At 40.9% G+C, this 11,180-nt stretch overlaps 1 protein-coding gene across 1 annotated transcript; it reads left to right on the top strand.

Annotated features, from left to right (window-relative positions):
• Nucleotides 1-1,356: 1,356 nt before the first annotated feature.
• Nucleotides 1,357-10,159, top strand: LOC103635715 (ER membrane protein complex subunit 1-like). The gene is given in 12 exon segments (NM_001346638.1): nucleotides 1,357-1,523; nucleotides 2,765-2,892; nucleotides 2,992-3,054; nucleotides 4,422-4,543; nucleotides 4,652-4,767; nucleotides 4,845-5,649; nucleotides 6,335-7,066; nucleotides 7,163-7,384; nucleotides 7,656-7,751; nucleotides 7,840-8,034; nucleotides 8,659-8,772; nucleotides 9,762-10,159. Coding segments are annotated over 12 exon segments (2,970 nt in total). The 5' UTR covers nucleotides 1,357-1,407; the 3' UTR covers nucleotides 10,023-10,159.
• Nucleotides 10,160-11,180: the final 1,021 nt, after the last annotated feature.

The following is an 11,180-nucleotide window of genomic DNA, read 5'->3' as shown; positions in this document are numbered from 1 at the left end:
ATGTCGAGACATAGTATGAAGATTACAACCCAAACACTCTTCGAAGGGTTTTCTTGACACTACAGTCGTGCATGATTGAGGTTATGAAAGAAAGGGGTGGGAATCGCTACAAAGTGCCACACATGAACAAAGACAAATTAGAGGCTATGAACATGTTGCCAAAGACATTAGAATGTCCACGTGAGGTGTATGAACTTGTGCTGCAGACTTTGAACAATCAAGGACAACCAAACTGAATACCAGTTGTATTAACAATTTCATTGCAGCACCTTACAAATTTCATGGAGAAACCTTCTGGATCTCGTCCCCTTCCTTCTGGATCTAGTCCCCTTCCTCCTGGATCTTGTCCCCTTCCTTCTGCATCTCGCCCCCTTTCTTCTGTATCTCAGCCTCTTCCTTCACCTTCTCTTCGTTCTTGCCGGTGGCCTTGTTCTTAGTTGGACCGTCAACTTCGTCTTCGTCGTCTGACCTTGCCAGAATCGCTCCCCTTCGCCGACAAGTAAAGCTTGGCCGGACGTACGAGTGATGGCGGATGCGCGAACCAGTGCGGTGGCTAGCAGAGCGTCCTTGCGCAACCTGTGGAGCCCTTGCAGCCCGTGCCGTCTGCGCCGCCGGCGAGCGCCACTTCCAAGTCGGGTCTGACTCCGAGCTTGACGAGGGGGACCGCTGAACTGGCTCCATCGGCGACGACGAGGTGGTCGGAGGTAGGGAGCCACATGCGGGGTCGGCAGACTGCGAGGGGGAGGCATGGATCTGGGCGCCGACCATGGATTTTATCGGGGGCGAGGCCGTGTGAACGAGGAGACCGCGGGTGGGGAACGAAGCGACGATAGAGAAAAATGAAGATCGATGGTTCGGGAAAGATACGGCTGTGAGAACGGTGAAGCGTCGTTTTTACGTGGACAAGTTGAAAGGGCTAAATCGACACTTTTACGTGGACGGAGGGAGTAGATAGTATAGAAACCGTGTATGAGACATTTAGCTATCAACGATACATACGAAAGGTCTTGCAATCTTTCTCTCGAGAGAGTATGTCTAACAAAAATTTTATTTCACCCTTCCTTTGTTTTGACCTAACCTTTTTTGTTTGATCAAATAACTTCGGCCAATAACAGATTTGAAGTTAACTTTCATTTCGATTTCGATTTCGATTACTATAAAGACAACACGATTGGCCCGAAATCGAAGTGCTCGTTGAGATCTCGTCCCGAGGGCACCCGGATGACCGGATCCCCGGCACGAGTTGGTCGAGCCATCACGTGGGCCCGCTCTGGAACCCGCCCCAGCATAACTTCCAAGTCCCAAATAAACTCCTCGGTGACTCGCCCCAACACCAAACAGTAAACGACGCTTCCCTCCGCCGCCGTCAGATCGGAGCTCGACTCCGTGCCCCGCTTCTCCGCCGCGATGGCGGCGCCACCGCGCCGCTCCCTCCTTGTCCTTCTCTCCGGGCTCCTAGTCTTCGCCTCCCTTGTTGCCCTCACCACAGCCATCTACGAGGACCAGGTCGGCCTCGCGGACTGGTACGTCAACTCGCTCGCCTAGATCCGATCTGCCCTTAGCTTAAGGCCAGCGCGACGTATCGGGACTTCGAGCTCCTAGTTGAGATCACTATTAGGGTTGTGTTGTGAGGAGCTGTGTGCGGTGTTACTACAGATTTGTTAGGTTTCACCGAATCAGGGTGTGGTTTTACGAGCGTACAACTGAATTCTGCAGTAGTAGCGGTGGGTGTTGTGCATTAGTCCTGTCGTGCTGGTAGAAAAGTTCTTTTAGCTATTTAGCGACTATGCAGTGATTGCATCCTAGTTCGAAATTCTCTGTTTTTTTAGCTATTTAGCGAGTATACAGATGGATGGGCATGTGCTTCATCATTGAAATAAAGCGCAGTCTGCAGGAGCTAGAGTTAGTTTGTGTTTTATGGATGAGGTCTAAGGTTATGTTTTGTACCATGGATATTAGTGAACTGCATTCCATGTTCGATGTGGAGTCCCTTTTGGCAAGTATGGCTTCTGATTAGTCCAGTCTGAGTATCGCAACATGGTTCACCTATGTATGCATGCAGTGCAAGTAGTCAATTCTTGGTTCATGTATTGCATAAGATAATTAAGATTAAATTAGGACTTAAACTTTACCTTTAGTTAATGTATTACTTTTGTATATTTTCTTCTAAATATATTTAGTGTATCGGATTTAAGTTTCTTACTTTAGAGATAAAATTTCTTAATAATTATCACGATGGAAGAATGCATTTCTCTTTTTTCGTAAATGCCTTCCTCTCAGTTCATGGTCTCCCTTGTTCTTCCTTGAATCCTCGAACTCCTTAAAACCTCTAGTATTTAGGCTGTGCCAGCTTGTACCTCGTTGTACAGTAGTTATCCTGTTATTATCCACCTGAAGTCTGAGAATACATCACAACATGTCATTATCTGATTTGCTGAATTGCTTCAGTCTCCATGATTCCCCCTCTCTTAATAAGGTTTGTGGCTGCCTTGACATCTACTCTTCAATTGCTCACAAGCTGTGCTAACCCATTAAGAAGCCTATCTTTGTTTCATGATGTGTCCTGCCGTGTTGTGTTAGTTCTATGTATGAGAAAATCAATCTTTGGTAAACTGCTGTGGAGTTCGCTATTTTGATATGGAATCAGGCAATCTGTTATTGCTAGCTGCTGCACCTCTTAACATCAATTGAGTTGTACCTACCTACATGCAGTCATTTGGAGTAATCCAACAGCACCATTTTAATATGTTGATGTTCTTCACAGGCATCAGAAGTACATTGGCAAAGTAAAGCAAGCAGTTTACCACAGCCAGAAGAGTGGAAGGAGACGAGTTGTGGTCTTGACAGAGGAAAATGTGATCTCGTCTCTTGATCTACGTTCTGGAGATATATGTGAGCTTTCATATTTACAGATTAGCAAATCGAGAGTGCAGTTTCTTACATTTTACTCACTTTTTTGTCCTTAATATCTCTGTATTTTATGTGGTGCAGTCTGGCGACATGTCATTGACAAGAATGACCCCTTGGATCAGCTTGGTCTATCACTTGGAAAATGTGAGTCGAATCTTTGTTTCCTGTTGGAGATGCCCTTGAGAAAATTGCTCTATTAATGCTGTCTGTTTATTTCATTCTATTATGTTTCTTCCACTCCTGATGGGATTCCTTCTTAGCTTGGCATCCAGTCTTGCTAGCTTTAACCTCCAAATAACTTGTTTTTCTTCATTTGAAACTATATTTTTTTGTACCCATTTCTTACCTGTAAGTAAGGCCAATGATTCGACTATTTGAGAACCAGGTCCCTGCCTTGATTTTTTCTTACTATGTTTGTGCCAGCCTTTGACTCTTTGAGTCTGGACTGGTCACTGGTGAAGGGGGGCTTTATCAACCCTTGCCTTTAGTGGTCCAACTCATGAGAAGTTGTATTTGAGTACACATGTTTTCAGGATTATTTCTTTCAGATTAATGAGATATAGTTTTTTTATCTTGTGAGCTCTTTTACTCTCATATTGTTTAGTCATCTCCCTTTGTTACTTCAACCTGTTGGGATTAATCTCACATCTGTTAGGACTGGTCTACTTAAACTGCTAAACATTTCAAGTTTTCAACATTATTAAATAACTAGCATTGTAGAACATTCAAAGTTTTTCTGGGTAACATCCTGAAAATCCATTTCATGTTTAGCCACATGTTAGCGTGCTTTCAAGACTCAATTAAAAAAAACTGGTTTTCAGCTATAGAAAAATGCATTTCTTAAGGTAAAAGGATTAGTCTTTGGGTGCATATGAAATATATTTTGATTAGACTTTGGTAAGCATTTCAGTGTTGGATCCTGGACTATGATATCACAGAGCTGACTGATTACTGCCAGTTTGTCCTGAAATTAATTTGAAACTTTCATACTACAGAATGAAATGAGATATCACTAGTATATGCATGCAACAATGTTAGTTGCATATTGATAGGGAACATGAAGTGGCAAATTTGTGGTCTTGCTATCAATTACCCAAATGAGATATGTGAGAGACACTTGCAAGTTTGATCTGTACAGGATATCACTCTAGTATGCATGGTTATTAGTAGCTTACGAAGCAATATCTACAATTTGGACCTTAGTGGTTCAAGATTATTCTATTCCTTTCTTTTTTGGTATATGAGAATAAAATTTATTTATGGTAAATATATATTATAAACATGATTGATGAAAACTAAAACTCTATTCTTCCACTATTGGATACTGGCTGATTACGTAACTGTTGGTATGAACAACCAATATGTCATCATATACACGTGATTCTGTTATAACTAACAACACTGATTATGAAAGGGGTTATGATTTTTAAGATTTGCTTATTTCGGTGACACCTTTTTGTTGATTTTTTCTGCATATGTTAATGACAATCTATTTTTTGGCATGTCCTCAGATGTTCTAACTCTTTCTTCGGGGGGAACTATATTAAGGGCATGGAATCTTCCAGATGGACTGATGATCTGGGAAACTAACCTTCGAACTTCCACAGCATCGAACTCACAGTTGCATGTTATGGTCTGTGCGCAGAGTGCATTTTTTATTTTCTGAGAAATTTGACGTTGATAATGCAATTGATGTTTCCTATAGCACTTCTCTTGAGTGATGAGCCTTTATTCGTTACAGTCAAACAATAAAGCGGCCAGGGACAACTTAGTTTTAGTTTCAGCTGGGCGATGGATTTATGCTGTATCAAGCATTGATGGGGCAATTTCATGGGAAAAGGAGTTTTCTCTTGATGAGTATGTATTATTCTTCTCTGTTGTCTTGTTCAGGGTGTTGGAAATATGATTCAAACCTAACTCTAACAACCTTGCAGCTTGGAAATCAAGCGGATTCTCCAATCACCTGAAAATGATGTTGTGTATGCTTTAGGACTTGCTGGTTCCTCGAAGCTAGCTTTGTATCACTTGAGTGCTAAAACTGGAGAGATACTAAAAGATATCCAAGAGTCATTCCCTGGTGGATTATGTGGTAAAACAGTACTTGGTTCTGATAATGTGTTTGTAGCATTAGATAAGGCCAGATCAAGTCTGTTACTTATTGAATTCAAGGGTGAGAGAATTAGCTACAACAAGGTGCTGGTTTCAGATCTTGTTCAAGACTTATCAGGATCATTTGAGCTTCAATCTTTGTCCAGTGACATCATATCTTTGCAAACGTCATCTTCTATTTCCCTCCTAAAGCTCAAAGGTACCGATGGATTGGAAGTACTTCAGAGATTTGACCAGCCAGCTGCAGTGAGTGATTCCTTGCCAATCACAGAAAAAGAAAAAGCTTTTGCTGTCGTGCAACATTTGGGTTCCGAAATTGAGTTTATCGTAAAATTTACAAGTGACCTAAGCAGTGAGATTATTAGAGAAAAGGTTAATATAGACCAAAATAAGGGCAACGTTGAGAGGGTCTTCTTGAATAGTTATATTCGAACTGACAAGTCTCATGGTTTTCGAGCTTTGGTTGTAATGGAGGATCATTCACTCTTGTTAATTCAACAAGGTGAGGTTGTTTGGAGCAGAGACGATGGGCTGGCTTCAATTGTTGATGTAACAACATCAGAATTGCCTGTTGAGAAGGATGGTGTATCAGTTGCCGGTGTGGAACACAATCTCTTTGAGTGGCTTAAGGTAACCCATAGAAATTGCTATTATGAGTTATTCACTATTGCAAAATGCTTCAGATAAATGTTATTTTGGAAAACCTATCAGGGGCTGCTTGGATCCTTTCATTTTAGAGGAAATAGAATCTACTTAATGGACTAGGTTATTTGTCTTGATTTTGATATTTCACAACTTTCCAAAGTTCATATATAGGTCTATCTTAAATTCATAGGGACGAAGATGGAAATTGATTCTGTTGATCACCAAAAATGGATTTCTTTGTACTCTGCAACTTATAACACGCTCTTCGGCTCGCTCCTCTACAATAGAAATGGAACACATAAATATCTCATATGGCCAACAATAGTTTGCAAATATATTCCGCTTAAAACCATATTAGCTTAATTGATATTGTGCATAAATTATGATTATTAGAATGGATTTCAATTCCAAGGATCCAAACGGGGCCTTAGAGAATTTGAAGGCTCCAACATTATGGTGAATTTAAGATCTTATTGAAATTCTCTACAATTCAATGTCTTGCTTGTATGTTTGGTGCACAAGTTACTTGCAGCTAATGTGTTAGAATGTTCTAATAAATTGGTCAGTGTCGATCTAAGATTTTTTATTGTTATAAGTTGATACAATGGTATTCATTCATAAAACTGTCCACAACATTAGCTTATGATACTCACTTGTGGTTCTTACATAGGGACACATGCTGAAACTCAAAGGAACTCTAATGCTTGCTAATGCTGATGAAGTTGCTGCAATCCAAGCATTGAGACTAAAGAGCTCTGAGAAAAATAAGATGACAAGAGACCATAATGGATTTCGCAAACTCCTTGTTGTATTGACAAAGGCTGGCAAAGTGATGACTCTGCACACTGGAGATGGACGCGTTATCTGGTCAAAATTGCTGCCATCTCTTCGTGCCTCCAGATTTGGTGGAGTGCCTTCTGCATTAAGGATATACCAATGGCAGGTCCCGCATCACAGTGTGATGCGGGAAAACCCATCTGTACTTGTTGTTGGTAGAACTGGAGCAGAATCTTCAGCTCCTGGCGTATTCTCTATTCTTGATTCATATTCTGGAGAAGAACTTAACTCTATGAAACTTGACCATTCTGTTTTCCAAATTATCCCCTTAACACTGAAGGATTCATCAGAGCAGCGACTTTATCTGATTCTTGATTCCAATTCCAATGCTCATTTATACCCGAAATCTGCAGACACCCTCAATATATTTCTTCATGAAATGTCAAACCTGTATTTCTACTCTGTAGATATTCAAGCAAATGTTATTAAAGGGTATTCATTACAGAAATCATGTGATCTCAATTTTGGTGATGACTACTGCTTCAGTACGAAGGAGTTATGGTCCATCATCTTTCCTTCTGATTCTGAAAGGATTGTTATCTCTGAAACGCGAAATATGAATGAGGTCTGTTCATTATCTACTGCTTTATTCAAGGAATATCTTGTAACTTTAAACTAATTACAAAATACTATTTTCTTTATCTCCTTTTCTTGTTTGAAGGTTGTTCATACCCAAGCTAAGACAATTGGTGATCATGATGTGATGTACAAGTACTTGTCAAAGAATTTAGTTTTTGTTGCTACTTTGTCTCCTAAAGCTGCTGGTGATATTGGATCTGTGCTACCTGAAGAAGCTTCACTTGTTGCATATCTTATTGATGCAGTCACTGGACGCATACTTCATCGTGTAACTCATCATGGTGCACAAGGCCCTGTACATGCAGTAAGTATATCTGTATCTTTGAGTCTTTTCCCACTTGCACTTCCAGTCCCTGTTTCCTGTGATGGGCCATTTGTCCCTTAATGTATGCATACCAAACTTGCTCGCATGGCATACTGGAGTTTTGAAACGTGCACAATCATATGCTGTTAATATGTTGGCTCAAAATAAATTTATCTCAAACAAAGCTATGGATCCAGAATGTTTTTTGTTGCATTTCATCACTCCTGATTGTAAAATATTCTCTGCTTAACATGATTAATGCTTCTTCTAGGTCTTGAGCGAGAACTGGGTTGTTTATCATTATTTTAATCTGCGAGCTCACAGATTTGAAATGGCGGTGATTGAGATATATGATCAATCTAGGGCGGTATGACTTATGCTGTCTTAATTATGCATACCTTTCTTTTGTTCTGATGGTGGTGATAATATTTAAGTGCACTAAGTATTTTATGCAGGACAATAAAGATGTCATGAAGCTCATACTTGGGAAGCATAATCTTTCAGCACCAATTACATCATACGCCCGCCCTGAGGTGGCAGTAAAATCCCAGTCATACTTTTTCACCCATTCAGTAAAAGCAATGGCAGTTACACAAACGGCTAAGGGGATCACTTCCAAGCAGCTTCTGATTGGTACTATTGGTGACCAGGTCTGCTGTCTATGTTTCTTGAAAATTGTTTTATTCATATGTAACTAAACAAAACTTATATTTTGTTAGATTACTGTAGGCTTCACATGCATAGGAATTTCCTTGTTTACTGCTCCATAACATTTTAACATGTCTACACAGCTTGACCTCAAGTGCTCATTCAGTGGCACTGGAATAAAATTTATTCATCCTAGTTTTCTAAGGTGGAGCCTTTTCCCAAGCTGCTGCTGCTTAGCTGGATTAGGTCAGCCTATCTGAATGCTAATACAGATGCATTAGTGAAATGGATATTTTTCTGTTGACAACTTGCTTGGTGATTATTTACTATGTGCCATTCGTACAATATGGGGGTAGACTGACATGGGAATCACAGTTGGTTCAAACATTCACTTCTCTCGTCAAGCTTAGTATCTCCCGACCATAGATTTAAACTGTAAGGAGATCTGTGTATCATATTCATAGGTCAAGCCATTTAAAACTAGTGAGGCCTATTTGTGTTGCCAACATTATATTGGATATAAATGGGTTGCACTGTTTTTAGACTAATTAATTAATGTGGAGAGTTAATTGTCATTTATATGGATAAATAATGCTTGATTAGCATTCTTCTCAATCATATGGCAGGTTTTGGCACTTGATAAGCGCTATCTTGATCCACGCCGTTCAGTGAACCCGACACAACAAGAAAAAGAAGAGGGCATTATACCATTAACAGATTCTTTGCCTATAATACCTCAGGTATTTGTTTCGGTCTTGATACATACATCTCCCTTGTACAATATTTAATTGTGGACATTTTTGCCATGGTCTTGTGTTGCAAAAAAGAGAAATTGTAAATAGGTGTTACATTTGAATTCTGTTTATTATTGTTGATATGATTAAAATGGCAGCATATGTTTTTTAACACTCAAGGAACTATGATGCAAGTTGCAAATCTGACTTATGGTACTTGTTTTAACTACAGGAATAATTTCTTAATTTTTCTAACTCATATTGCTTCAAGTAGAATGCATAACATATGTATATTGTGTTGTTTCCATTCTGTAATTTAACTGGGATACCATAACTAGCTTCAACAAAACATTCTAGTTTGCACATTCTTTGTTTACCGATCTGACTTTAGTAAAATTAGAAACATGTTTTTTTCTGGAAACTTCCTTAACTTCTTGCATTTTTGCTTACTACCCAGATATCTAGCATTAGTAGCGGATGGTATGAAAAATGCTTATATTCATAAAGTGCAGCACATGCGGGTTTTTTGGGTGAAACTTAACTTACAATGGTTATCCCTAAAAGCCAGAAGCACATTCTTGAAGATTTGGATATTGGGAGGAGAAAGCAAGAAAAAGTTTGCGATGAGATATTTTGAGAGGATACATTAATAGTTTGTGTGATGCATAGACCATCATCAATGAAATAGTTTCTGAGCTACGAATACTTAAAATACACCTAAGGAAACCAAGTAATGAACCCTTGCTAGGTCAAGTTCAGCTAATAGTTATTATACATCTATGAAAGGTATAAAACATAGTTGTCAAGGCGTCGCCTAGGTGATGCTTAAGCGTCGCATAGGCGGCAAGGTGAGCCGGAGATGTAAGGTGTCCTGCACTCCTCCTCGCCTTGCTCTGTAGGCTAAGGCCCGTGTCTCTGAACATTACCGTTCTGTTTGTTTAATCTAGTTTCTGCTAATGGGCGATTCACACGTTTCTCGTTGTTTCTTATTTCAGTCCTTTGTGACGCACTCTCACCAAGTGGAGGCCCTGCGAGGGATCGTTTCTATTCCTGCGAAGCTGGAGTCCACGACTCTTGTTTTCACATACGGCGTCGATCTGTTCTACACCCAGCTTGCCCCGTCAAGGACCTACGATTCCCTCACCGACGAATTCAGCTACGCGCTGCTTCTAATCACGATCGCAGTCCTGGTTGCTGCCATCATCGTCACATGGATTTGGTCCGAGAAGAAGGAGTTGGGGGACAAGTGGAGGTGAGCGAGGTCTCAAAGTTGTTACGCGGAAGAAAATTTCGGGCCCCAGTCAGCTAGCTCCTTTGTTTTGGTCCCCCCCTTTTTTCATTTTAGTGCTAGAGTTCACTTCACCTTTGACTATAGGCATTTTATTTATGTAACCATTCGACAAGAAGAAAGCCTATCTGCTGTGAACCGACACACTGCCGAAGCAGCCACCTGTGCAGCTGAAAATTTCTGGAGATGGCATCAAAGGATATTAGCAGAGCGCAGATGGCGAGAGAATGGTTTGCTTATAATGTGTAAGCTGTGTACCCCGACTGCAACCGAACTCTTTAGCAGATTATAGCAATTGCTGTTGATATAGCGTTTCTGCTTCTCTTATAACTTTAATGGCAGGAACTGTATTTTGCCTTCCTCTCCTGCCATTACCATTCTGTTGTCAGCCTGTGATAGGCTGGGCTACAAGATGCTCTTTGCTGTGGTTTGCGCAACACTCAGTTCTATTGCTATTTTCTGATCCGATCGTTCATGTATTAATGACAGCAGTAGTCAGGTCAAGTACCGCTTAAAGATTTGCAGTGTTCTTTGTTATCCACCTTTTGAAATCCGGATGCTACGCCGTTTGGTATTATTGGTTTGCCATGCTCAGATCTTTAAACTTTAATGAAGTGCTGGTATGTCACTGTGGCGTGCAATCCCGTCTAGCTTGTCTGAGGTTCTTTCATGTCATGCCAACCCTAAAGGTGGAAGTGGGCGTTCAGGTCGCCCATGCAAGAGTCCCACCCAGGTCAGGGTTCTTTGGTAGAGGTCCGTGAGCTTCAATCATGGTAAATATGGAGCGCTCTCACATGGCACATGCGCGGCAGGGTGTGAGATGTCTGCCATGATCGCGAGAGGTGAGGTAAAAGCGGTGGCTTTTAAATTTTGCGAGCAGAGGATGGAACTCGAGTTCCGGTGCTTGCTTGGTTCTTTTGCTCGCTCCTCCCGTGCTAATCTTGTGAGAAGTGCTTTGTGCCGGCGAGGTCGCTGTCATCAGGTTATTGCTGGCGAGGTTGATTTGACCCACCTGTGCGCTTTGCACCGGTAAATCTGTCAAAATCCTCGGCATCTATGTTTTGCAGCGTCGTGCATCAGCATCATCAGCTAGCTGTGGTGCCGGCGCGTTACCTACCGGAGGGTT

The sequence above is a fragment of the Zea mays genome, chromosome 8, assembly GCF_902167145.1.
Source record: "Zea mays cultivar B73 chromosome 8, Zm-B73-REFERENCE-NAM-5.0, whole genome shotgun sequence".
NCBI lineage: Eukaryota > Viridiplantae > Streptophyta > Magnoliopsida > Poales > Poaceae > Zea > Zea mays.
The sequence above is the reverse complement of the archived record's forward strand: the minus strand, read 5'-3'. Positions and strand labels throughout refer to the sequence as shown.